Source organism: Dermacentor andersoni, chromosome 10, assembly GCF_023375885.2.
Source record: "Dermacentor andersoni chromosome 10, qqDerAnde1_hic_scaffold, whole genome shotgun sequence".
In the NCBI taxonomy this organism is placed as follows: Eukaryota; Metazoa; Arthropoda; class Arachnida; order Ixodida; family Ixodidae; genus Dermacentor; species Dermacentor andersoni.
Window position 1 is genome coordinate 105,836,783 of NC_092823.1, and position 26,780 is coordinate 105,863,562.

Below are 26,780 nucleotides of genomic sequence, written 5' to 3' on the forward strand. Positions count from 1 at the left end.
CACTATTTTGTAGCGTACGCATGTGTGTAGCGTACGCTAAACTAAAACTGGCTATTAGCGTTGAGTGCGGGAGTTGGCAGACGTTGAGGGGGACTTGGAGGAATTGAGGTTTACTTATTTTATGTACAGGGTTAGAAACAGGTAAAAAAAGCAGTAAAAGTTCATCGACGGCCGGCAGGAAATCTTAAACTGCGGCCCGTGGCAAGAACGTCTCTCCCTTTCGATGGTTCTCCGGCTTGTTCTTTTTTTTTTTTTGCTATATGTATCATTGCAATACCATGTATTGCACTAATTGTTGAAGTGCTGCTTTGACCCACCCTGTAACGGCCAACAGGCCAACAGTATGCGTAAATAAAATAACCCCTTCATTTCGTCGGGGTCACGTCGTTTTCAACCAATCGTCGAGCCCGTGCAGATGTCATTTCCATCCAATCGTAGGGCCCGTGCAAGTGCATCATGTTTGGCCCTGGGCCCTACAATCCTATGGCCACATACGTCCGGCGTTGCCTCCTCACCTGGTCGTTCTTGAACGACCTTCCAGTACCGCAAAGCAGATTTTCACAAGACTATAGGGTCAACTACCTCGAACGGTGCTGACCTCCAGGTACACCATCTGGAAGCCTCACACAGGGGGGAGAAACAAAAGCTCCCCGCGCGACACACGAGGGCGGGATAGCCATCCTGTCTGGCGGGTCCGGTAGCATGGTCGACGCACTCCGGCGCACCATAATTCGAAAGCGATGGCTGGTGGTTCCACTCGCACAGCTTGGCCGGTGCTAATTACTCGTCCGCATCTAACAGGACCTATTGCTTAGGCAATTTCTCGAACGCGACTCGGTTGTAGACAAACCCAGTTATAGACGAACATTTAATTGGTTCTCCATTCTTTCTTGCAGCTTAAAAAGGCGGCTAACAAAGAAAAAGTAAGTTTCTGGCGTTTTTTGAAAGAAATATGACGTTTAAGTAGCAAAGGCGTTTACAGGGCTTGATATTAGCACCGCGTATTTTGCAGGACGAGATGGAGATGCTCCAAGTTGCAGTGCCAACAATCCAAGGAGACATGAGGAACGTAAGGCCACTGGGCGTGCCTTTTGGTCAATATCTTGTAACGCACATCTGTGTGTCTGCTCGGAGTTCGTTCTCGTCGAAGTCTTACACGCCCTTATGTCGATATGGTAGATATAGACCAGCTCACTGCGTACTTCATTACAACCACACAAATATCTTTGTTGAAAATGTGTGATTGGGCTCCTTGGTAATGAAGAAAGCCCGTGGGTGGGTGGGTGGGTGGATGAGTAAGTGAGTGAGAGTGAGTGAGTAAGTGAGTGAGTGTGTGTGTGTGTGTGTGTGTGTGTGTGTGTGTGTGTGTGTGTGTGTGTGTGTGTGTGTGTGTGTGTGTGTGTGTGTGTGTGTGTGTGTGTACGTGCGTGTGTGTGTGTGTGTTTTGGTGCCCTGGTAGTATACGGATAGTGCACTAACTGTATTGTATACTAATTATCAATAATTCTAATTGTGAACACTTACGAGTACGCGTAAAAGCTGTAAAAGGCATCCAAGCACTAAACAATATCATTAAAAATAACAATTGCTTAAAAATAAAAGACATTCAGCGGTTCGCGCCAATCGACACGCATGTAGCGTGAAATATGCGATAGCGTTCTTGCTTTGTCATGCGTGAGCAGAATAATTGATTTTATTATGCCGAACCCCTTTAAAAGGGAAAGATCATGCACCTAGTAAATATTTCTGCAGGTCCAAATTCAGTGTGAACAACGCATTGCAAAATCGGAAAAGATGGTCTCGAGTCTCGAGGTAAGGAAATGTGACTTGCATTCACAAGCGGATGGGTGTTTCAGTAAACGGACACCAATGCAATTCGGTTCTCTATTCCACAGGAATGCCACGATTCTCTCCAGGAAACTTTGTCGGTTATCAATGAAGAGACAAAAGTTCGTCTGGGTGCGGTAAGTACCCTCTAAACTGTCTCAGTTCAACGCATTCGGTAAGCACGACGGTAGCTCAATGGCTACAGAGTTTCTGAAACAGAACAGCGCGGTTTTCACGGGGCAAGCAGGCAGAAACTACACGGACGAGCGCTGACTTGCAACTGAAGTTTATTGCTTGGAAGGACGAACATATAACAGCCCCAACCAACAGAAGAAACAAAAAAAACATAAAAAACCGCGCTGTTCTGTTTAAAATATGTCTTACCAACTCGCCCAAACGTCTGTTTTATAGAGTTTCGATGTCGAGCACGAGGTCATGGGTTCGAACATGCCTGCGGGTGCCGAATTTTTAGGCGAGTGAAAAAGCAAAATTGGCTCAAGTAAGCCAATAAAATGTCTCAACCACGAAGGTCAAAACATATTTGTTATTAAATTTCAACAGAAACTAGACAGCGTCGTGTTGTGATGCCAACCATGGAAGCTAGCTAGTTCTTCCCTAGCTCGGGTTTAAAATTTCCTTAGAATACATTAGCACTTCTCGAGAGGTTGTTTTTCAATTTGTCAGTATTTCTTCTGCAAGTATATTCTTATTTAGGTTGGGCAAATAGACGGCAAATTATATTTTAAAGTTGTCTCTAATGTGGTTTCAAAATGTTAAATTATTAAATCACTCAAGCTGGAATGATGCCGCAGCGCAAGTTCTTGCGCTAAACTTGTGGACAACTTTCTATTTCATGACGGCAAAGCTACTGAGGCAAAAAGTGCACATTCTATTTTCTAGTGTCATAGACAGCCTACCATTCGAAGTGCCCAAACATGCAGTGGCTTCTCTGAAAAGCAAGTAGAAATGAGAAAAAACATTAATCGGCGAAGTTTTTTCTTAAAACTGTGTTGGAGGCCGACAACCCTGATTACTGGATGCGATGGCATACTCTGAGACCATGCGGCAATGCGCAGCTCCGTTCAACGTGATTCCGTTCCTTTGCACAAGGCGGCGCCACTTTTTAACATGCAGTAGCTGGAAAAAAGAAATTACAAAAAGAATGTCAGCAGAAGAGCATAAAATACAATATCAGGCAATAGAATAATATTGTATCCAAGCACAAGAGCTCTCTCCCTGAGCGGCTTCTTGGTTGCGTGACGGTACACGGATTCATTGCACTGTTTCTCCGTCGAGCGACCCCACATGTCATTCTTGTACTGCTTACAGAGCCAAATTAAAAATACAATTCATTGTTTACTGGAAACACGCATACTCGTTTCCTTCGGAATGACACCCAGTATTCTAATTACCACTATAATCCAACATGTTCCGAGCAATGGACAGTCCCTTTATCTTAGTAGTGTTGGGCTGCTGAGCACGAGGTCGCGGGATCGAATCCCGGCCACGGCGGCCGCATTTAGATGGGGGCGAAATCCGAAAACACCCGTTTCCGAAAGTCGTTTTGGCACGTAAAACGTCATAATTTAATTTTTTATCTTAGTAAGAGTAAACTTGTACCTACAATTTACGACAGCAAAATAAGACACTATACAGCACTAGATGTCAATACTAATTTATTTTCCAACTTTTGTATTCCCCCCCCCCCACCTTCGGCTTCTACGACACCGTCACAAGCGGAAGAAAGGCTGACTCATTACGCTTTCCAAGAGAGCGAGAAAGCTATCAAACTTTGCCCGATTACTTCGCACAGCAGCACATGTGCATAAGCTCCACCCCAGTAGCTTTTTCTTATTACCACAGGCAGTTCTCCGTAAGTATGGGGGTATGCGCCAATGTCATCAAGGCCAGAACGTTGTAGTACAGCTAGCTATAGCGCAGCGAAAATCTGCGCTTTCTCTTGATCCCCTTACCTCCTGCGGCTCAGTGAAAGCTATGAAGGACTACAAAATGGCCTGCGGAGAGGTCGCGTGACTACTACCTTTAACAACACAGCCTTCGCCTCGAAGCTGTATACACACAGAACACGTCAGCACATTTATATGGGCTGATCATGTTTAAGGATTACGGAATGGTTAAAAATCGACTGATGCAGATAACGTAATGGTTATAGTCCTTGAGCTGGATTATTCAGAGGCGGACAATACTTGCACGAGAAATTAAAACATATATTTAGTTATTTACAATACTTCATAAATTAAGTTCCTAATTAATTACGTTATGACAGATATCGCAATGTACAAATTGTGGTTGGTGAGCTCGCAAGGCGTATACACTTGGAATTAATTTCCACAATGACACTTGTTTGGAAATATGCGCCATCAAACTTGACGTAGAAATGGGCTTTCTTCCACTTACTTTTTTGACAAAATGCTCTTTCATGTATTGAAGCACAAAGGTAACTGGAACTCCCATTTATTTCGCTTTACGCTTTGAGAAATATCTCAAAGCTAGAGTCGTCGTGGAGGTTCATTTCAAGCGAATACGGCTTGCAAACTCACCGGCTTCAATTCATAAATCGCAATTTGTTCCACCAAATAATTAATCAGCAAGTTAGCTCATTTGTGTTAATTAGTTGGGTAAGTGTCTCGATTTTTCCTGCTATTAATGTCCACTTCTTCGAATAATTCTGCTCAAATACAAAAACTACGCCATCTGCCACATGTGATTCCTTAAAACTCCGCAAAGCCTAAATATGATCACCCTGTCCATACATTGCCCTAGATTCAAAACAAGTTTCTACAGCGACGGAGTACAAAGAACCAAGGTTACCACGGAACCTTATTCGAATTGTAGGAAGATTAGCGCCTGACCTCTCTTACAGTATGTAACAGTATCAAAAGAGTGGGCCACTTCACGAGACCAATGTAAAAGATGTGCAATGAACTTTTCTTGAGTACCATGTACTGATGTAGCACCACCACGTTTGAACGCTTGTAGCTAATTTGCAGCGAAGCACGCTTATACGGGGCCGATATTTTTTTTTCCTCTGTGCCGAAACTCGCCCAAACATGGGACCACCGGGATCGTGTCCAAAGCTGATCTACCTATTGGTGGTTCCCCGTAAATTAGAGTACGCCCGTTCATATTTATCTGCTTAGTGCCACAACCTTGTGGTGCTCGGCATTATATTGTACCGGTAACGAAGAACACCGCAAGTGAAAGAAGAGGAAGAGAAGGGCAAGGAAGAAGGGATAGGATAGCAATAAGACAGGGGAATGGTTGGGTTTTTTTTTTTTGGGGGGGGGGGAGGGGTTGGCCGATATTTGGGCGTGTCACGTACCACTTGGAATCCATTCAAGGCGCCCCGGGCTCCCGTCACAATATACAGTATATATGTGTCCGCTTGCGCCCAGATTTGTATGTGCTGGTTCGTTTGGCCTTTGCAGTATACGTTTGTTGCGCTATTAAAAGCAAATATTCCATTCAAAGTGCACCGAATTTTACGGCACAACTAGATGTGCGAATGCGAATAGGAGGGTAGCAGTGGTGCGTTAGCGAGCCCAAGACATCCACACTCTGTCATTGACTTTGCGAGATGCCTTCACCGTGCCCCAGTACGATCATAAGTCATACACCGCATCCAAATCCAGAGTTAATTAGAGGTGACTTAATCAAAACACGCAATGACGCGAGCGGTTCCCTCTTTCGTAATCGAGGCGTCGCACAGTGGTTTGCTCACGTCTCCGAGGTTTTTTTTTTTTCTTTCCTGCATGTCAAAGCGCAATAGGCGGCTAGGTTTTGACAAATTGTCCTTTTTCCACAAACAGAACCTAAAATCTGCAGATCTAGGGAAGTTTGCGTAGCGTTGGCAGCACTGGCCTCGCGACCCACGTTCATTTATGTAAAACGCCGAGTTTTACCTCTATTTTGAGCGCACTATTTTTTTTTTTTTTTTGCACCAACGCAGGTTGAAGAGGCAATGAAAGAAATGAATGAAAGGTATTACGCTGCAGTCCCCAGCTTGCAGGTAAGGAAAACGGTGGAATTCTGCGCTTCAACAGCGTTAAGTATGGATGACGAACTAGCCCCAATACGCGCTTTGCGCTGCATGGAACTTACTTCCTTCTCTTCTGTAATTAGTAAAGGCAAGGCGCAGAAGACCAGGACACAAGAAGAGCACAAACGACAGGTTGTTTGTGTTCTTCTTGAGTCCTGGTCTTCTGCGCCTTGCCTTTACTAATTCAAGCATGAACCAACTAGCCCAAGCAAGAGTTTTACTCTCTTCTGTAAAATAGCCGCCCAATCATCATCTCCAACTTTCTCTAGAGAGCTTTGATACATTCGATATACTCATTGACCGCCCACACATATTTCCCTTTTTTTTTTTGGCATGGCGTCTGCGCAGGGTGACAGTGAAAAAACAATCCGGAAACTTTTCAATACCGACCATGTTTTACGGTGCGGTCGATGTGCCAGGTTTAGTCTGCAATGACGACCCGCCGTGGTTGCTCAGTGGCTATGGTGTTGGACTGCTAAGCACGAGGTCACGGGATCGAATCCCGGCCACGGTGGCCGCATTTAGATGAGGGCGAACTGCGAAAACACCCGTGTACTTGTATTTAGGTGCACGTTAAAGAACCCCAGGTGGTCGAAATTTCCGCAGTCCCTCACTACGGCGTGCCTCATAATCAGATCGTGGTTTTGGCACCTAAAACACCAAAATTAAAATTGTTTTTCGGCAATGGCGAAAGATTCATTTATCATGTGCCGTAATGCTTGTAGCCAATAAATAACTTTTCGTGTGCTTTGAGCTCTGCAGAAGCTTGATGTGGGCGAGTTGGTTGAGCATACTTGATGAAAAAAGAGAGCGCTACGAAGACGAGGACGAAAGAACAACATGTACGACAGACAAGGCGCTTGTCTGTCGTACATGTTCTTTCGTCCTCGTCTTCGTAGCGCTCTCTTTTTTCATCAAGTATGCTCAACCAACTCGCCCACATCAAGCTTCTGCTGCTTCAGATTTCTTCTACATTGGGCTCTTTCCTGTCTTCACAAAAAAGCGCCTTGTCTGTCGTACATGTTGTTCTTTCGTCCTCGTCTTCGTAGCGCTCTCTTTTTTCATCAAGTATGCTTTGAGCTCTGAACGCAATTATTTTTTTTAGAAACGCAGCATGGTTGGCTGCAGAATTGGTTGACGTTCACTTACTCGGTAATTATGATGGCTCAATAAAAAATGAACGAAACATCATTCCATTCACCTGGACTTGCTTTAAATGGAGTCTCCATGACCTCGGCATAAAAAATGTCAATTTCGCACATTTATTGGCACTTTGCCATAATTAAAGACAAAAGAAGAAATGCATTTCCCTCGTACACTATTGCTGCTTAATAAAAGATATATTTGTCAGTTAAAGGTTTTGATTAACAGTGCCGAGCCCTCTGATCGACGTCAGGCCTACGTCTTAAAAAACGTTATTTCCAGGAACAAAGCTGGGATCTTCACAGACGCATGGAGAACTTTTCGGCACAATTGGCTCAGGTATGGAGTTTTCTTCTTTTCCTTTTTTTTACTTCAGTGCTTCAGTGCGACCGTCTTGGGCTATTAAGCCTAATGTACGGCACTATGCCGTCGATTCGTATGCGTGAAAATGGCTGAGCGGATTCATTTGGTGCCTTATGACAGCGACAAGGTGGTGCCCGTGAATCAAACATCAAATCGTTTAGACGCTCTTAACGTCGTTATGCATAGTTTTTACTGAGTAAGTGGAACATATCTTTAATTGCAGATTCGTTGAACCTGTTGGAATCTAGTTAAACGTATATATCCACAATCTAATGCGGTTCACGTTGTCATCCGCTATGGTAATGTCTAAAAAAAGTCACGTATAACAGCCCCCTTTCCTCTCTGGATATTTCAGCAAGCGAAGAATATTCACTGCAATAACGGAGATATCCAACATATTTCGATCCCATAACGGAGCACCGTTCTCAACGCCGCCACCGGTCGCGCCCGAGGCTACGCTCTTAGCACGAGGTCGCAGGTTCGATACTCCACCGCAGGGGCAGAATGCAAAAGCGCGCGTGCCCTTATATTTATATATGAGTGCACGTCCAAGAGCCTCAGGCGGGCAAAATAATCCCGTAGCCCGCCACTGTACCTCGTCATCTATAGCCCCAGTGTTGGTTCAGGACGTTGACCCCCCAATCTCGTTTTTTTATGTTTCGTCTTTGCTGTTGCTGTTAAAAGCCGAACGTTCACTGTTGCAACGGATATTGTGTAAGCGCTTTGCATTTTTAGCGGGTCAACCTCGGCGCATCCATGTCTGTATTGCTGTCCTGAGAATATTGCATAGGGAAAATCGCGAGGTAAATATGGTGAATTGAGAGAGGAGAGAGAAAGATGCTGCTGTGGAGGAGGGGGAAGGGGAAGGTGCGTTTGTTGATCCGCCCACGCACCTCGTGTGACGTTTCCACTCGGGATCATTGTGAATTGGATTGACAATTGATCGTAAGATCGTATTGTACTTTTCGTATCGATAAAACGCTCATGTACTTCTTATGGAAAATGGCTTCCGCGTCATGGCGATTCGGTACCTCTCACTTCCGTGCCCCTTGAGTGTTTAGCTGTTCCAATATTTTTACTCTATAGTTTGGCTTCAGTGTTTGGGATTGTAATGTTCGAGATGGTGACAACCCTCGAAAGTGATGGCAATGTGTGTGTGTGTGCGTGTGCGTGTGCGTGTGTGTGCGTGTGCGTGTGCGTGTGCGTGTGCGTGTGTGTGTGTGTGTGTGTGTGTGTGTGTGTGTGTGTGTGTGTGTGTGTGTGTGTGTGTGTGTGTGTGTGTGACGTAATAGTTCTGCCGAAACCCCCAAGGAGAAGTAATCAATAAAGGGAAAATGAGAAGTCCACGCAATCGTAGCAATTGCTACAAAAGAAACCCATACGGGTTCCTCGAAGAAGCCTCGCAGTTGAAGAAAAATCCGTTCTGGTCGGAGACTCGAGCGCGGGACCGCCGCCTTTCCGGGGCAGCCGTTCTACCATCTCAGCTAATCAGGCCTCTAGGAGATGGCAGGGCAAAGACGAACTTGTAAACGCGAAGAAAGGCAAGTTTTTGGCCTGATTAGCTCAGATGGTAGAATGGCTGCCCCGGAAAGGCGGTGGTCCCACGTTCGTGTCCAGGACCAGGACAAATGTTTATTCAACTGCGAGGCTTTTATTTCGACGAACCCGTATGGGTTTCCTTTGTAACAATTGCTGCGATTGGGTGGACGTCTCATTTTACCTTTATTAATATATATATATATATATATATATATATATAACCAACAAGAACAAAGGGGGTTAACCAAGGGGCCTGATTTTTATTAGCCATGTCATCAGAAGCCAACAAACACTGACACCAAGGACAGCATAGGGGAAATTACTTGTGCTTAATAAATGAAATAAAGAAACGATAAATTAATGGAAATTAAAGTGGATGAAAACACAACTTGCCGCGTGTGGGAACCGAACCCACAACCTTCGCATGGTTGTGGGCTCGGTTCCCACCTGCAGCAAGTTGTTTTTGTGTTGCTTAGTGTATTTAGATTTGGGTACGTTCCTGTTTGCAGCCTCCTCCAAGAGGTTGCTTCATGCTGATTTAGGCTGTTGTGGGGTGGAGGGTGATTCAGAATGTCAGAGTAGCTTGGATCGACTGGTATGGTTTCCTCAGGGTCGGTGCTAGTGGCCGCTCGGTTTGTGTGCTCTCGAGCTGCCTTGTCCGCCCTTAGGTTCCCTTCTATTCCAGCGTATCCCAGTACCCAGAAAATCGTATGCCTGACGTATGCCTGACTTGTTAGCCCTGCAGGAGCGGAGGATGTGAAGCGCTCTGCGTCCTATTCTGCCGTTCATGTAATTCCGACACGTAGTTTGCGAGTCGGTGAGTATTGTTAAAGACCTTTCGGATCGGTAGCCCTCCACTGCCGCTAGAGCTACGGCTATTTCCTCAGCTTCCGTTCCGGAAAATCCTCTCTGCCACAGGTGTCACGTTTACGAGAATTTGTGGGGTGAAGGCAACTGGTCAATAACCCCACACATGGTGATTGCGCTGGCTAACACTCCCAGGTTTAGTTATAGTAGATAAAACATAAATACCCCAGAAAATTGATGGGAAAACGGAGCGGCTGTAGCTCAACTGGTAAGAGCATCGCACGCGTAATGCAAAGACGTGGGTCCGTACCCCACCTGCGGCCAGTTTTTTTTTTTTTTTCATCCACTTTAATTTCCATTTATTTATCGCTTTCTGTAATTCAATAAATAAATAAATACAAGTGATTTCCCCTATGCTGTCCTTGGAGTCTAATTGTTGGCGTGTTCTGACATGACTAATATATATATATATATATATATATATATATATATTTGTAATATGATCTGGGGCGCTTTGAGCACATTTATAGCAGCAGCAGGGGTAAAGTTAGTGCAGCGTAGCGTCACCAACATGTCTACTTAAACGCAGCCAACGAAAAAGAAGTTTACAGGAAAGTTACGAGTGTACACCGTGAGTGCTTAAGCGTTAGCTGTGCGTCGGGCTAAGCGTTCCCAACATCGAGCTCAGCAAATCGCTTTCGAGCTCAGCAAATCTCACCCGTCTGCTCATTCTACGCCACCGGTGATGGCGTGCCACGAATTTTGTTCTAGAACGCCACCTGCAGTCGGCTTTTCGTTTTACATGACATGCCCAACATCACTCTTGTTTTCTTAAACCTAACTTGAAAATCTGCGTTGCACGTTTACTCTGTAATCCCTACTGCCACCTCCCTTTCGCTGACAGTATGCACATAATTCTGAATTCTAAAAACTACGTTACGAAATTGCTCGCTGCTTGCCTTATATATATATATATAATAAATTTAAGCTGATACGCCCCACAAAGGCGCAGGGTACTACCCCAGCTCCGTTGGTCAATAAAACGAGGAACGATTTGTGAAGGATAAATTCATGGCCATCGAAAAAGCGCTTAATGACTATGTTCGTTCCAATAGTTCATGAGTCGTCACATAGCTTCTGTACCAGAACACAAGTTCTGTGCCATCTGGGCAAAAAAAAAAGAAGCCTAAGAACTCCCATAGAGTACACCGTAAATCATAAACGTAGTTTAAGAACGTACAATGAAATTAAAAAAAGACATCTCTGGAATCATTGTATCTGTGTAGTTACACATGCATGTAGCAAGCATCGGTACAATCATTTGATTAAGTGGAAAACCAACTTCACCTACGTTTTTTTTATATAACCTATTTTCCGAGATTATCGATTCAAGAAATTCTACCAATTCGCGATGCTTATGTTGGTCATGCACCCTAGAGTTTCTGCAACGATAACAATCTTCCACTGCGTGTCTGTAGTTGTCTTGGCAGCTGCTTGTAGCAAGCTGAATGTAATCAAATTTTTTTTTTCAGATGAGAAACGACTTCAATGGTTTTGTGCACAAATTCGATCAGGAACAAGAGGAGCACGGTCAAGGCAAGAAGGGTCACAGGCGTTTCAAATAGTTTGATCTTGAGCGCTGAGATCAACAGAATGTTTGCTTCAAACTTGCTACAGAGAAACAGAGTTACTTTGCGATTTCTTTTCTACCAACAACTTCGTTTTAAACATCGTTCATTTTAACAATGACGTGAAATAAAAGCGATCAAATTGGAATCTACGGTGTCCCTTTTTTTGCACGTTTCAGCGCATCCAGAAACCTCATGTTGAAGCCAATAGTGTGCTTTTGAGTGTTAGCGCGTCCTGTCAAAGTGCAGCGCCTTCACTTCAATCAGCACTCGGTCGGCCTGATTGTGAGGCGTTAACCGTTTGTTAGGGTGGTGACCGTCAATTTTCCTGTTTATTTGTTCTCATTGTTGCTGCACAAAATGAACATGATCGTTATCCTTTTTTTTTTTTTTGCTGTTGCACGTTCAAAGTGATTTCACACAACTGTTTCCTGCCGAGATCGTCTCAACACTACACTGCTACATGTGTGCGAAATAACTTTTTATTACTACGTATACTACGCTCATGTACTAATTGTGGCCATGTTGTCCCTGCAAACGTCTTAATGTCATCCGCCCACCTAACTTTCTGCCGCCCCCTGCTACGCTTCCCTTCCCTTGGAATCCAGTCCGTAACCCTTAATGACCATCGATTATCTTCCCTCCTCATTACATGGGCATGGGCCTGACATGTAATGAGGAGGGAAGATAACCGATGGTCATTAAGGGTTACGGATTGGATTCTAAGGGAAGGGAAGCGTAGTAGGGGGCGGCAGAAAGTTAGGTGGGCGGATGACTAAGACGTTTGCAGGGACAACATGGCCACAATTAGTACATGACCGGGGTAGTTGGAGAAGTATGGGAAAGGCCTTTGCCCTGCAGTGGGCGTAACTAGGCTGATGATCATGATGATGATGATGATGATGATGATGATGATGATGCTACGCTTACTTTGTTCTACGCTATTGTGCTTATTGCCATCTTGAGCTGCAACAGCAGCAGCAGCGATAATGAGCACATAAAACGCGAACGTTGAATTAGATTCACTGTTGCACTATTGAATAGCTGCAGTAGCTACGAATTCGGAAGCTACGAAAAGTGCGAACGAGTGCTGTACGCTTTCTTGAAAGCTGAACGAACGAACGCTGAACATATCGGCACGCTTGGCTCGCCCATCTCACCCTGCTTATACCTACAAACCAGTTTGACTCAAGAAAGAGTAAAAAAGCTTTATAGATGGTTCTTAACAGTTCTGAAAACTTATTTGGTTGTTGAATAACACGTTGTTAGACTCCGCATCTGGCCTGAATACAGCGATGTTTAGCGTTGAATGGCATTCCAAATTCTATAGCAGTCTTAGTCGAGGTGTCCGTTCGGATACTCTATTGAGCAACACTGGTTCTACTGTTCAAGCTCAAAAGCAGCTCATCGTCCATTTTTTAAGGCTGATCAGTGAATTACTGTCGAGATTAAAGGGACGCTCAAAGGAGCAATAAGTTTGCATGGAAATATAATATCCTTAAATGTCGATCGGGTCCTATTCTGCAAGATCGTATACTTCGCATGTCAGGAAAAACGTATGCAACTGAAATACGGGCGTCAACGCCACCTAGAAAGTCCCGCACAGGCTAGTGTTGACGTCATAAGAACTGTGGCAAAATCTAACCAAGGCAGGATATTTTTTACAATGAAAAACTGGTGACGTTTCATAATGAAAACTGCTGTCGCTAATTCGGCACTAAGCTTTCTCAAATGTTCTGACTTGCGATGAAGCTGGGGTTGTAAGGGAAAAGCAGTGAAGTTATTTAGGCTGAGCCCGGGTTAGTCAATTTGCACTTGTGAAATCGAAAGAAACTCTACAATGAGGGCGGAGGAGAAAAGTTCCAGCAGGCACGCTCACTGAAGCGTTCATCATTGAGTCGATCACGAGCTGTCGTGCAGGCTAGTGGATCTCGAGAAACTTGGCAGCGTTTTTGGGGTCTGTTGCATCGCAGACGGACGAGGTCACGGTCCCAGAATCTTTTTTTACGTAATAAGAACTGTAAGTCAAATCGCCTCAAATTTGAAATAGCGTAGGGAAGCGTTGAGCGCGTTTTCTCAGAATATCAAAAAATGTGGACGTGTTTACCCTCCCGAAGCCTTCGATATTTCTTGGCGGCTTGGGAATACGCAGATGTTGGGGATCGGTCGCAGAGCCAGGGAAGAGCCAAATGCAAGAGGGATGCCTCCAATGGAATAGAAAACGCTCAATGAATCGAACACAGCAGTTTCGTACTAGTTCAGATACTACAGAAATCGAAACGCTTGTTGTCTCACAAACCTCAGTCCTAAGGGCCAAGGTAAGACGCACCATAAAGGCAAAAATATCACCAAAAATATGACTAGTGTAAGGACCGTTGCTTCCTCGCTCGGCTAGGGCACACCTGAGACGCGAAGGTGCTGGAAGTGTCCTCGTGACCCCTACGGGAAATGAGCATCAAGAAGCTGACGCCCTTTGTGTACCCAACCTGAGCGGGTACAAAGAGCCTATACTCGAGCTCGTAAGTCGTTTACAGCAGTGTCAAAGGCACAAGGGGCACACGGGCATTGTGCTTGCGCAGGGAAATATAGTTCCGCGTGTAACTGCCCGATTATTGGCAGGACTATACAGTTTTGTTATTGCTGGGTATATGGCACGTTACAGCGATACTTGGCGTGTTAAAACCTTTGCGCATGCACGTCGTATACAGCGAATTCAGCTGCCGCTGAACAGCCGCTCAGCAGACGCAGTGGCGCGGAAGAACACATCTCATGAGGCATTCGGCCTTCCTATTGGCTAAGGAGTCCTGCAACTTCCACAGTACTGCAAATGACTTGTGAGATGGAATAAAGTGTCGCGTCGCCCTCACTGAGACTTATAGAGAAAGGTATGTCTATCCTTTGACACTGTTGCCTTTCTGAGGCAATTTATTGCTGAAAGTGATCACTTTGTAAAGTCACTAAGCCATTTAACCCAAAAAGAGCCGAAATATAGGCAAGTGCTGCAGGGTCCTGCCCGTCGTTCAGAGGGTTGCTGAACCTTCATATTTGCAGATACCGCAGAAACCTGCGCCAGAGTTTTTTCTAGCAAGAAAGAGAAAAAGCAAGGAGAGGAAAGGCAGGCAGGTCATTCATACTAATGTCATGTTTGCTACCCTGCATCGTCGATAAGGGAATAGGGGAATAGAAAGAAGAAGAGAGGGAAAGAGTGAGCACTGCTTGATACAGTATGCATATGGGGCGCAGTAGTAATTTTTGTAGAAAAGGAAGTTATGACCGGAAACTTTGTCATCGTCCCGAAATGAAGGCGCCAAGTAGCACCATGCTCCTTTTCAGGTGGAATTCAATTTTTCTTTTGGATTTTTCTTCACCCGTAAACCTTTGGAGTAGCGGATTAACTTCTAGTTGGAGGCACGTTAGGCATGTTATCACTGATCACATCTATTCGTGAGATGCGCTGATTTGTTTTTCCAGACACATCTTCTTTGATTGAAATGAGTAGATGAAGATATGTTGGCACGAATAACAAAAGTTCTCGAAAGCACACACAACACCCGATAAAGATAACACACCGAAACATAAAAAATGGGGGTGAGAGCATCACGCCAACGCACAGCAGTCGCTGCCGAGTAACGAGCTCTAGTTCCGCCAGCGTAACCCCTTACGGCAAAGCTGCAGGAAGCGTGGCCTCGCCCCCGCCTGCTCTTCTCGAACAGGAAACGTCGCCCGTCCCACCACTTATCGGCGTTCATTTCCTGGCCCCGAACAGACGAACAGGGAACGTCAAGCGCCGACATTGGAGCAGGAACATTGTTCTGGGGACTCGAACGCGCCGAACGGACGCACCGAGGGCAACGCATTTGATCCGCGTTTCGCCGAACCGAAGAAGACTTCTGCAACCTGGCGGTTAAACTTGTGCTTCAGCAGTGCCATGGTGTGTCGAATTGAAACTCTTCTATCCGTCTGCATCGGAGTGTACCACATGGTTAAGGAATATTAACCACTTCTGCGAGCCGCTGCTCGAAGCGACGCCTCAATCAACGGTACCACCAAGCGTCGAGCCGACGCTCTTCTGATTGCCTGCGTCTGGATGTACCAAGGCTAACTATCACAGAAAGAGGCAACATTCATCACGTATGCGGGCTGCTGCTTGAAGCGACGCGTCATTCAACAATGCCAACGAGTGTCGAGTCGAGGTTCTGTCTTTGTGCATCTGGATCTACCAAAGATAACTGCCACGGGAATAAGTAATATCGACCACTTCTGCGAGTTGCGGCTCAAAGAGACGCGTCGATCAACGGGCCACCAGAAGAACATTACTATTTGAAGTGACGCGTAGTGTCTCCAGGGTCTCCGAATGTCGACTCAAGCTTCTCCTTACATCAGTATGTGAACGTATAACAATAGGTACGACATAGACAGGTCACATTCATCTCTTCCTATTTGTGCTCCTCAAAACAACACATAAGCAGGGACGCTTAGCGTAGATTCAAGCTCTTCTTTACGTCTGCATCTAGATTTCTCAAGTGTAAGTACCATCTGAATAGGTAATATCGACCTCTTTTTCGAGTTCGAAGGAATGCTTCAGCAGTGCAACTGCGCGTTTGTGTGCGTGAGCGACAAGTAGCAAACAAACAGATGTGACGTTGATCCCTGAAGTTCTGCTGCGAAGTCATTGCTGCCTCTCCAAAACGTGCTTCCCCAGTACACTCTGGTTCGAGTGTTCGTGAATAGTGCCAAAGTTTGATCCTGTGATTGCCGTTCGTTTAATTCGACACTTATACGGAAGTCTTCCAGTCCCCGTGAACATTTGCTCACGTCTTGGCGTCTGGACTACGGTTCCCAAAGCACAAGGTGTTGTGATATTTAAATAGCAGAGCTCCGGGGTTCTGCTTGTGTGTCCGACATCGTCACAGCGGTTCTTCATGGATTACTGTCATCGCCAAGCTATGGCGTCCGACCAAAGGTAAAGTAACTCATTTTAGTGACGTAGCATAGCTCGTCACATTAACTCCAGACCCTTAATTATGTCGTGCTCTAACTGCGTCCCATTTTTACTGGAAATATAAAACTACCCTTACTTTATTTTATGTTCAATATTTTTAAGAAGTCGCATGAGTACAATAAAATGCTTGAAGGCTAGTTTGAAGGCTAACTTGAAAGTAGGGGATATAGCAATAAGGTGACAACGCAGTGAATCCCAATCAGTAATCGCATAATCATGTATATATAGTTATGATATAAAATCAGCTAAGCCTAAATTACGGCCTAACGTCCTGAAACTTCAGTTTTGTATGAGGCACGCTGTAATGGAGGAGTGTGGATTAATTTCAACCACGTGAGTTTCTTTAACGTGCACACAAAGCACCGCTCACGAGAGTTCTTGCATTCAGCCCTTTCAGGGACTCAACAGCCGTGACCGGTAATCGAACCTGAGACCAGGTGCTCAGCGGCACCTCTAAAGCCATCATCACTGAGCCACCACGACTGGTAATGGCCGAACCTGGTGCACCGTAAAGAACCACAGATGGTCGTTGTAATTCCACCGTTGGAATTGGTAGCTATCGTGCCTCCTTTAACGTTGTAATTTGTCGTGCGATTGGTTTTCGACCCCCCCCCCCTTATATACGCCAGCTGCAAAGAAGCGATCGCACTGTCTGCCACAAGCGATGTTCCATTTGGGCTCCAAACAAACGAAAACGACGTGACCTTATACGAGGTCGTCAAACATACGTCGTTGAAGGAAAAAAACCACTCACAAAATACAAAGGACAACAAGAAAGGTTCACAGCACAACCTTCTTATCCTTTGTGTTTTGTTACTGGTCTTTTCCTTCAACTATGTACCAACTGGCCCGGATTTCAACCCTTCTGCAAAACATACGTCACCACACGCCTTAGCGCCTCGAACGCAGGTTCGCGGAAGCGGCACCAGAGGGCGACGCCCCTCGTCGCAAGATGTCCGGCGAGGAGATAAGGGCGGTGAGCAAGCGGCTCTTCCGGCGCTCCACACTCCTGGATGCCAACAGCGCCGCCACAGCAGCCTCGGAGATGGCGGCCGGAGGAGATTCGTCCTCCGACGAAGACCCGCCACCACCCCGCGTCGTCGGCATACAGGTGGCGCCCGAGGGTCCCATCTACGAGCTGCCTCCGCCACCACGCAAGGTTCCGCCCCCGCCCCCGGTCCGGAGGGACTCGCTGCAGGCCCCGCCGGGGGAGTCCTTGTTGCCTCCGCCTTCGCGGGAGCTGTTCCTCTCCGATGACGTAAGATACGCTGCTGTGACGTTTGGTGACTAGTTTAATAGCGGCAGAAGAAACGGGAAAGTAGGCTACCAAGTATCGGCTACCCCAAGACGCCGTTAGAAAGTAGAAATTACGCATTCCCCTGTAACCATGTACATACATACCGTAAATATAGAAACTTCCTGAATCTGACAAAAAAAGGAAAATATGTAAATGCGGACTACACTAAATAGAGAAGCTCTGACGACTACGAAGCACCTTGAAATATTGTTGTTTGTTCCTCAATAACTACAGGTATATGGGAAGGACATTCCAATATGTTCTCTGTGTGTGCTGACTGTGTGCAAACTTATTTTGCTTTGTAATCAAAATAGTTCAAATGTCCTTTGCATTCTTCCAACATTTACAACATTTGGAAAGATTGGATGTGCTTTGGAAAACGAGCTATGGAAAGAAGAATGATGGGTGTAACGTTAAGAGCAGATTGGGTGAGGGAACAAACCTGGGTTAATGACATCTTAGTTGAAATCAAGAAAAAGAAATGGGCATGGGCATGACATGTAATGAGGAGGGAAGATAACCGATGCTCATTAAGGGTTAGGGACTGGATTCCAAGGGAAGGGAAGCGTAGCAGGGGGCGGCAGAAAGTTAGGCGGGCGGATGAGATTAAGTTTGCAGGGACAACATGGCCACAATTAGTACATGACCGCGGTAGTTGGAGAAGTATGGGAGAGGCCTTTGCCCTGCAGTTGGCGTATACAGGCTGATGATGATGATGATGATGATGATGACGATGGATGCGCTTTGTTGACGATCACAAGGAAGACGACGGAACAGGTGCCTGTCCCGTCTTCTTCCTTGTGATCGTCTACAAAGCGCATCCAATCTTTCCAAATACAATGAACCAACTTGCCCAACAACGCACTCTGCTAATTTACAATATAGCGCCCTTTGGCTACAGTACAAAATTCGAATTGTTACTCATTTAAATCTTTGGTGTGTTTTTGCGGACTGCCCTATAAACAACAACAATATTTACATTGAGCCGTTCACTAGCCTGATGACTGACGGTGCAAATATTCTTATGTTGTAAGAAATTATTTTTTGTAAAGCAACTTATTCTGATTCTCATTTTAAAGAAATCCGAAGACGCGTAAGAATTTCTTGTGAGTTGTGAATGCGAAAGCATTAATGTTCGGTTGAACGCCGCTGAGCAGTCTTTCGAGTTATCAACTCCTCGCGGGCAGGCGAGCACGTTGAGGCGCTTGCCATGTTTTGATTTGGCCTTACCAAGGCGCCGGTAGAACGCAAGCGAGAGCTTGCGCTGACAAGGAACGGACGGATTACACAGGCTTCCGAGAGCGAGAGAGAGGGTGCTCCCCTCACGCAACGCCTGGCGCGCTATCGTGTCAGCAGGTGCTCTACTTCACCCGCTCGTCTCCGTCGTGGCGTGCTTGTGACGTGGCGCCGCAGCCAATTGGAATTTACCTGGCGTTTCGCTGCTACAGATCGCAGATGCCGGCTTTTTCGCTCATTGAGCCATTTGACTCTTTCGCATCAAACAATAAACTGTCCATACATACCGGCGTTATGTGACCATCGTTATATACGTCTAGAGTTAGTAAGAATCTACAAATTAAACTTGACTAACTAACTTGCTTCTAGAACGAGATTCCGTAGTGCTTTCAAAACGCGTCTCTGTTTGGCAGGGCATGAACATGGGCGAAGTATATTCGTTGTAGAAAAATCACACCTGTCCGGGTGGTTCAACTTATAGCGAAAGTGGACTCGCTGTTGGTCATATTGTGTACATAGCATCAGAAAGTACCGTACAGAGGCGTCAGAAATGTAAAAGCAGGTGCGATTGGAGGTCGACTTTTAGAGCGCAGCTCTTTGGCGCCCATTCCTGCGTTTTGCGTTGCCGTTGCACCTCAGCGTCGGCCTCGCCGTAACCAAGCTCACGCGCTGCTCTGGCTGCCTGCGCTCCTGCTGCCATCTGTCGCGATCGGCGGGAATCTTGCCCTCCCCTTGTCCTCCAAAGCCGGATTACTTGTTCTCGGCTACCCTCTCGCCCCCCTTCACCCACACAGCGCCGTTGCGGTGACTTCTGCCGCTGTTGCGGCACTGCCGCTGTGCCGGCGGCGAGTGCTCCTCGCCGCCTCGCGCGTGATCCACGGCTCTCCGCTCCTCCGTCTCCGCGTCGCGCTTCTTTACGGCTCTCAGCTGTGTCTCTCGCTTTCCCGTTTGCGAGGCGCGTTTCGCAGTGGCATTTGTCGCCTCCGCTCTTGCCCTATACATCCCCTTACCTGGCACACTGCCGTTGCGGTGACTCGAAAGACAGTTATAGCGTTTCGTAACCGTACTTCTACTACCCACCCAGGCACGTACCAAGGATTCTTTTTCGAGGGGGGGGGGGGGGGGAGCAACCCAAGTTAACCTTGCTATGCAAATGAGGGGGGTACCTTTAATCAAACAAATGTGAATAACGCTCACCATTCGCCATAAAGACGTGTAAACAGGCAAAAGAGAAATGAAATAAGGTGTGTCCCACAGGTAGTATGCCTGTGAGATACGCCTCTTCTTTACTTGGCAAACAAGGAACCACATCGAATGGACTCGCGCAGGAAAGAAGCGCAGGAAGAACACTGCCAAGAACAAATAAACAAACGAAAGTGCAGAATAAAGATTTCCATCATCATCATCATCATCATCATCAGTCTATTTTATGTCAGCTGCAGGACGAAGGCCTCTACCTATAGTAGATTTCTGTAGTAGCATACAACTTAAAGAAACAGCAGTTGGCAACCAAGGCACACGGAACGCGCGGGGTTGTGTTACTCCGCCAGCCAATCACAGAAGCAAACAAAATCGTCGTAATGCAACTTTCAAAATCGTGTCGTACTTGATATCTCCGGAGGTCTGCTGTTCTTGAAGAGTCTTTTCATTGACGGAAGCAATGGTGTGCAACAGAGAGAGAGAGAGAATGAAGAGGAAAGGCAGGGAGGTTAACCAGATATGAGTCTCCGGTTTGCTACCCTACACTGGGGAAGGGGGATAGGGGTTACAAAGATGACAGAGAGGAAAACGCAAAAAAAGGGGAAAAAAACACGCACACATGGAGGCACACACACACAAAAGGCGTTCTAGTTAAAGTCGTTCACACAGGCCGGTAGATCGCAAAAAGCGCAATAGCGCTTGCACGGCCTTCTTCTGTGACGGTGGGTCCTTTCGATGTTGTAGAATTCTTTTTTCGGATAGCGCTTGGTCGTCCAGTTGGTCAAGTTCGTGGCGAAGGCATGCCCTCTGTGTACTGTACTGCGGGCAGGCACACAAAATATGGCCAATTGATTCTTCATGGCCGCAGTGGTCACAGGTTGGGCTGTCGGTCATCCCTATGCGGAATGCATAGGCTTTAGTAAAGGCAACGCCCAACCAAAGTCGATATAAAAGCGTGGCGTCTCTACGGCGAAGCTGTGATGGCGCTCGAAGACTTAGTGTTGGATCAAGTGAGTACAGTCGCGTGTTTCTTAAATGTGGCTCATTCCATTGCGACGCGGTGCACTGCCGAGCAAGTAGGCGGAGCTTCCGTGCTGCGTCAGTTCTAGAATGAGGAATTGGGACGTGGCGCTCCTCAGTATGGGCTGAGCGGGCAGCGTAATCCGCCCGTTCATTGCCGATAATCCCGCAGTGACTTGGAAGCCACTGAAAGGTTATCTCATGGCCTGCTTCACTTATATGTTGCAACGTCTCTGTAATATGGAATATGGACATGGACATGGAATATGGAATATGGAATAACAGACATGGACAGAGCGTATGGAGTCTGAGCATTTCACTCTTCAAAAGTCTACCCGCCGTGGTTGCTTAGTGACTATGGAGTTGGGCTGCTAAGCACGAGGTCGCGGGATCCGAGGACGCGTCCCCATCGAAATGCGGCCACGGCAGCCGCATTTCGATGGGGACGAAATGCGAAAACACCCGGGTACTTAGATTTAGGTGCACGTTAAAGAAACCCAGGTGGTCTAAATTTCCGGAGTCCCCCACTACGGCGTGGGTCATTATCAGATCGTGGTTTTGGCACATACAACTCCATAATTAATTAAATCTTCAAAAGTCTGCGGCACAATACATTTCACTGCTGAGCCCGTTTTACTCATGAAATTTTACTGCCAACTGAAGTGAAACTTGACAATAAATAGTTGCAGCGAAGCAAGCATTTTATTTCACTTCAATAAAGAGTTAGGCTTTCGCCATTCCACTATAATTGGCGAGAGAAAACGTATAAAATTACGCCTAATAATTTTATTTTGGGGGTTACCGCCTTATTTGGGTAAGAGGAAAGGTTTGAAGAACGAATTATTTGCAGCCTCGGGGAAGAAAAGTGGCTGGCGGTTGTGAAGGCGTGCGCGGGGCTTCACTGCAGACTTAAGTTGTATCCGACCATATTATAGTGTTTTGTTTTTCTTTGTTTTTGTTTTTATTTAGCTCTTGAAGAATTATAGAGAAATATATATTTGCGAAACAATCACAGTTCTTTTGGATCCTTCGTTTACTGCTCTATCAAGTGAAGTGCCAAAATCGACTCGTATTGTTATTTGGGAAGTTGCGTAATGATGAGTGGCCGCCAGTCCCGTACAACCGAGTAGAGCGCAGGATGCTGCGGTTCTAGACGTACTGCGCCCACCGCGGAAGGTTAGAGAAACACATACATAAGCACATAAGCACAGCGGAGAAGTGGCTACGTCGGGCGGCTCGACTGATAACTGTAGAAGTGTCATTCAAAATACACAGAATTGTTCTCCGCTTCCGGCAGCGTTATCTCTGCTTCCTTTTTAAGTAAAAAAGATGTTGATCCATAAATATTTTCATAAAGGATGGTTAAATTTGTTAATTTTCGCTTTTCCTCCCTGTTTGGCTGTTGCCTTGGCTTAATTTCTCATCTCCTTGCGACTCTTGCTTCCAGTTGCCAATTTTGCACAAGAAGTGCTGTATAATTGAAAGACCAGACGAGGTAACAGGTGACAGTCATATTGCTTATGGATTTAAGGGTTATTGCAGGGGTTGATGATGGACTCTGTTTCGCGTTATTTCAATTTGCACTTTATTTAACCCATATCGCGGGTATATGGTTCCGACGATCTACCAGCGTCGCGGCGAGCCGCCACTCGAGGAAATAATCAAGCAAAAGGAAAAGTTAAACTCAACTGGCGTTTTGTCCGGCTGCAGCTCGTCCCTCAAGCATAGGCCAGCTGACTACGAACCGAATCCCTTTCCTGGTCCCTGGACCAGTCTAAACAAAGAAGGTTGAACTAACGAAGTAACAGCCATGCGCGTGACCCTTCAATGGATGGAATGGATGGTTACGACTGAACGCATCTCGATTTAATCACGCGGGCACCGAATCGATGAGAAAACTGGCCTTCACACACCAGGAGGTGCCAATAAATACCGTCATACAAAAAGAGTGAAAGAGGCAGTAAAATGTTCACCACCGCATAGCTGTCAAGTCTCAACATTGATTTTGCGGCGCTTTAGGAATGTCTGTGAGGATTGGTGGCGGGCGCGGGGAGGGTGGCATGCCGCTTAATTTCGGGGAGGCCCGGGCACCCCTGCCCCCCCCCCCCCCCTGCTGGGTACGTGCCTAACTCTTGTCATTTTGATCAAAGGGAACTAGAGATGTTGCGCTGGTGCAAGACGCTCACTTTTGGAAGAGGTAGGCTTCACAAACGAAGTACGCGTTGTGGCGAGGCATTTGCTGTGTGAGTGCAGATGGTGCGGACACATTAAAAGCCAATTGCAACAAAATCTTGGACCATATAAAAAAGCCTAATTCCAGATAGTTCAGATATAGAGCCACCTTAGTGCAAAACTTGAAATACGTGTGGATGCGTAAGCGAAATGGCTGGCAAAAATAGTTTTTGAGGCTAAAGCTCGAAGCAAAAACTCAAGAGATTGATCGATCGATCGATTGATTGATTTGTTTGTTTGTTTATTGGCACCACAGCTAATCATCAATCGAGCGTCGACATTGATCACATGGATAGAACGGGCAAGCAAATGCATGAGCTATTAAACGAACGAATGAATGGATTAAGCAATTACAGGTTAACTAAATAATTAATAGGTTAGTTAACAGATTAATTCATTAATTAGTGTTGACGCGCATCCAATTCTTTCAGGAAGACAGCAGACCGACGGCGGTGACTCCGGCTTTTCCCCTGCCACCCAAGAAGTTTCCGAACCCGCACGCTGGCCTCCTAGGAACGACGACGGCCACAGCCGATGAACAAGCGCTTCCGCGGCTACACGGAGGCGCTGAGCTCACAGCGGATGCTTCGGCGACGTCACCGGCTCGTCCCGCCAGACCCGGGGTAGTACACTTCGCCGCCGCGCCTCCCACGGTCGTGCTGGTCCCCTTGAGTCCCGAGGACGTGAGCAGTCCTCGAAAAAAGTCGGCCACGCTGGGGAACTTCTTGGACACCCACGAGACCAGCTGGAAGTTCACGCCGGGCCACCAGGCCGCAGCAACACCCGATGCCGCCGCTGCTGGCGATCATGCACCGGCGCTCGGCGCGCCCCCACGCAAGGACAGCAAGGATGAAACGTGAGTGATTTCGCAGTTCGTTTCGCGGTTTTACCGAAGAAATAATATTCCATTAGTGAGAGAGAAAATCACAAGAAATAAAGGGAAGGCCAACCAGGAGATATCTCCGGTTGGCTACCCTGTACTGGGGAAGTGCGAAAAATTAGAGAAAAAGAGCAGAAAAAAAATACTGTCACATGGCCTGCGAAAGCGTGCGGCCGGCGGGGGTGGGGAGGGGCAGTTGACTCTCCCTATATTAGAGAGGAGGGAGTGCAAAGGGATGTAGTACAATTCGTAAAGTGAGCTGCCTCTGCAAAGATTTTTTTTCGCCAACCAAAACTACCTGACTGCCTTTCCGCTACAGGTGCGCCTGGTAGAAAACGCCGAGGTCGTGTACCTTCAATGAACTTCAACACGCCTTTCTGCGTTTGTGCGTGTGTGTGTGCGTGTGTGTGTGTTCGTAACTGTCGCGACGCCTCTCGTTTTTTAATGCTCGGCAACTCGGGGCTCTCCGCTGCTGTAGCGGTGATTCCACGGGGATTAGTCAGGTTCGTTAACGGAAGTCGCGGCGTCGACATATGGAAGCACGTGGGCCTTGCCCTCCCCCCCCCCCCCCCCGCCTTATTGAGCGACCGTGTACACACCTATGACAGTGTCAACATCCCACTAAATACATTTTACGTCATTAGCGAGATTTTTTTTTTTTTTTTGCCAGTAAGGGGGGGGGGGGGGGACATGACTATTTCCTGTTTCTTACCTATAGACGTTGTTTCATGCCGGAAGGTTAGCAAGTATAAAATTCAGTGCCCTTCCACTTTCTGAAGAAGGCCGACCAGCGAAGCTGTTTATGTGGGCTTAAAGGGGTTGGGACACCAAATTTTGAGGCTATAAAAAGCATGTTGTAGGCTGCTTCCGTATGCAAGGACACCCAGAACGAAGTATTGGACGCTGCAAACATTTTAAAATAATTTTAATTCAGCTCCAAAAAGTCATTAAAAACTCCTTCTCGTAGTCGAGACCCATCGCTAGCGCGGCAGTTACTACGTCACAGAGGAGGAACGAAAATATTGACGTCATAGCACACTAGCACAAAAACGTGACGTATGATGAGTAGCGATGAAATGCCGATTACGGATCATGCCGAGCCGAGCTACCGAGCATAGCCTCCACTATGACCGAGCTACAGGCATATAGAAATCCTTTCTTAATGCAAAGAAAGGGTAAGGCGTGCAGGCACGGACACAAGAGGAGAGAAGTGGACAACACGAACGCCGCACGGCGGCCCGCGAACGGCAAACTGCGTGCGGCGAGTTGCCGAGCGGACGGGCCAACGTTTGAGCCGGCCGACTCCGAAAGGGACCAGGATATGCGGCGTTCGTGTTGTCCGCTTCTCTCTTCGCATAGTCGCATAGTTCGGCAGCTCGGAGCGGTCTCTCGTTCGCTTGGCCTTTCTCAATGTGAGGGCCTGTCCACGTTGCCGGCACGGAAACTCGCCGCACGCCGTTTGCCGTTCGCGGGCCCCCGTGCGACGGCGGTTTTGCTCGCGAACGGCGAGATTTCCTTGCCGTAGAGAGGATGGTCCCGGGACCCATTTGTGCGGCAGCCGTACGGCGAAGCGGCCAATTGGCGACCAAGGACTGGCCACTCTGGCACCGAGGGCAGCTTCACCGCCTCTGATCGTTCGGCGCCGCCGATATCGTCGCTAGGCCTTTTCCGGTTCACTTCAAAGCTAAAGCGTACGGCGCTTCGGAATGAATCACCGACTCTCACAAGCCGCAATATTTTCTTACCGTTGTTGTCGCTCTTCGCAATAATTATAATAATCGCGACATGCACTTCGAATCGCCAGTTGTTGACATCTGCTGGCAGAGCACGCGTATGCGCGAGCAGACGACGCAGCATAGTTTTACGTCACTATTTTTGTGGCCCACGTGACCAAGCCATGTTGCGTTTCCTCCTCTGTGACGTCATAGCATCCCCCGGAGCCCAGAAACCGAAACCGAAATCGCTCGGTATAATAATGCTAGTATTAAATTATTTATCGGATATATATGAATCCCGCTGTGTGTATCGTGCTCCCTGAAGCATGACACAACGTTTGGAACAACAAACGCATGAACGAAAATTGTGATGTCTCCACCCCTTTAATGGCGAACTGCACCTCCGCCGTGAGGCGGCCCGGCATTGCACTATCTTCGGAATCGGCCCACGTACAGGGAGAAATTCTCAATCTACGCGGCTCGATAGATGAAATTTTTTCGACAACCTAGCCATCGACTGCTTCGCTGTAATAGTGCGGACATATAAATCTTGTGGCGCTGGTCTCACTCCGCTCGTCTCACAGTGCAGTTAATTGTTCTTGATCTCAGACGCTTTCTACTGAATGTAACATGTATAAATCATCCATATTTTCGCAAAATTGTCGGCAAAAGCGGATGGGGTTCTTATGCAAAAACGCTTGTGTACTTAGATTTAGGTGCACACTAAGAAACTGCAGGTGGTCAAAATTAACCTACATTTATATGCTCCCCCTGCCCTACGACGCTCTTCTTAAAGGGACACTAAAGGTTACTATTAAGTCAACGTGGACT

The 26,780-nt window shown here is 46.8% G+C and overlaps 2 protein-coding genes across 2 annotated transcripts in view; both read left to right on the plus strand.

Annotated features, from left to right (window-relative positions):
* The window catches only part of LOC126544587 (uncharacterized), a 33,080-nt gene extending 21,565 nt beyond the window's left edge, over positions 1-11,515 (plus strand). Inside the window, exons 11-17 of the mRNA XM_055077760.2 lie at positions 897-923; positions 1,013-1,069; positions 1,753-1,812; positions 1,896-1,964; positions 5,798-5,857; positions 7,313-7,369; positions 11,272-11,515. Of these exons, the coding sequence (XP_054933735.1) occupies positions 897-923; positions 1,013-1,069; positions 1,753-1,812; positions 1,896-1,964; positions 5,798-5,857; positions 7,313-7,369; positions 11,272-11,364 (423 nt within the window). The 3' untranslated portion in view covers positions 11,365-11,515. The remainder of the gene's footprint in view (positions 1-896; positions 924-1,012; positions 1,070-1,752; positions 1,813-1,895; positions 1,965-5,797; positions 5,858-7,312; positions 7,370-11,271) is intronic.
* A 3,690-nt stretch (positions 11,516-15,205) lies between these two features.
* LOC126544583 (beta-parvin-like) overlaps positions 15,206-26,780 on the plus strand; it is a 36,126-nt gene continuing 24,551 nt past the window's right edge. The window contains exons 1-3 of the mRNA XM_050192000.3: positions 15,206-16,330; positions 17,279-17,627; positions 23,786-24,210. Of these exons, the coding sequence (XP_050047957.1) occupies positions 16,290-16,330; positions 17,279-17,627; positions 23,786-24,210 (815 nt within the window). The 5' untranslated portion in view covers positions 15,206-16,289. The remainder of the gene's footprint in view (positions 16,331-17,278; positions 17,628-23,785; positions 24,211-26,780) is intronic.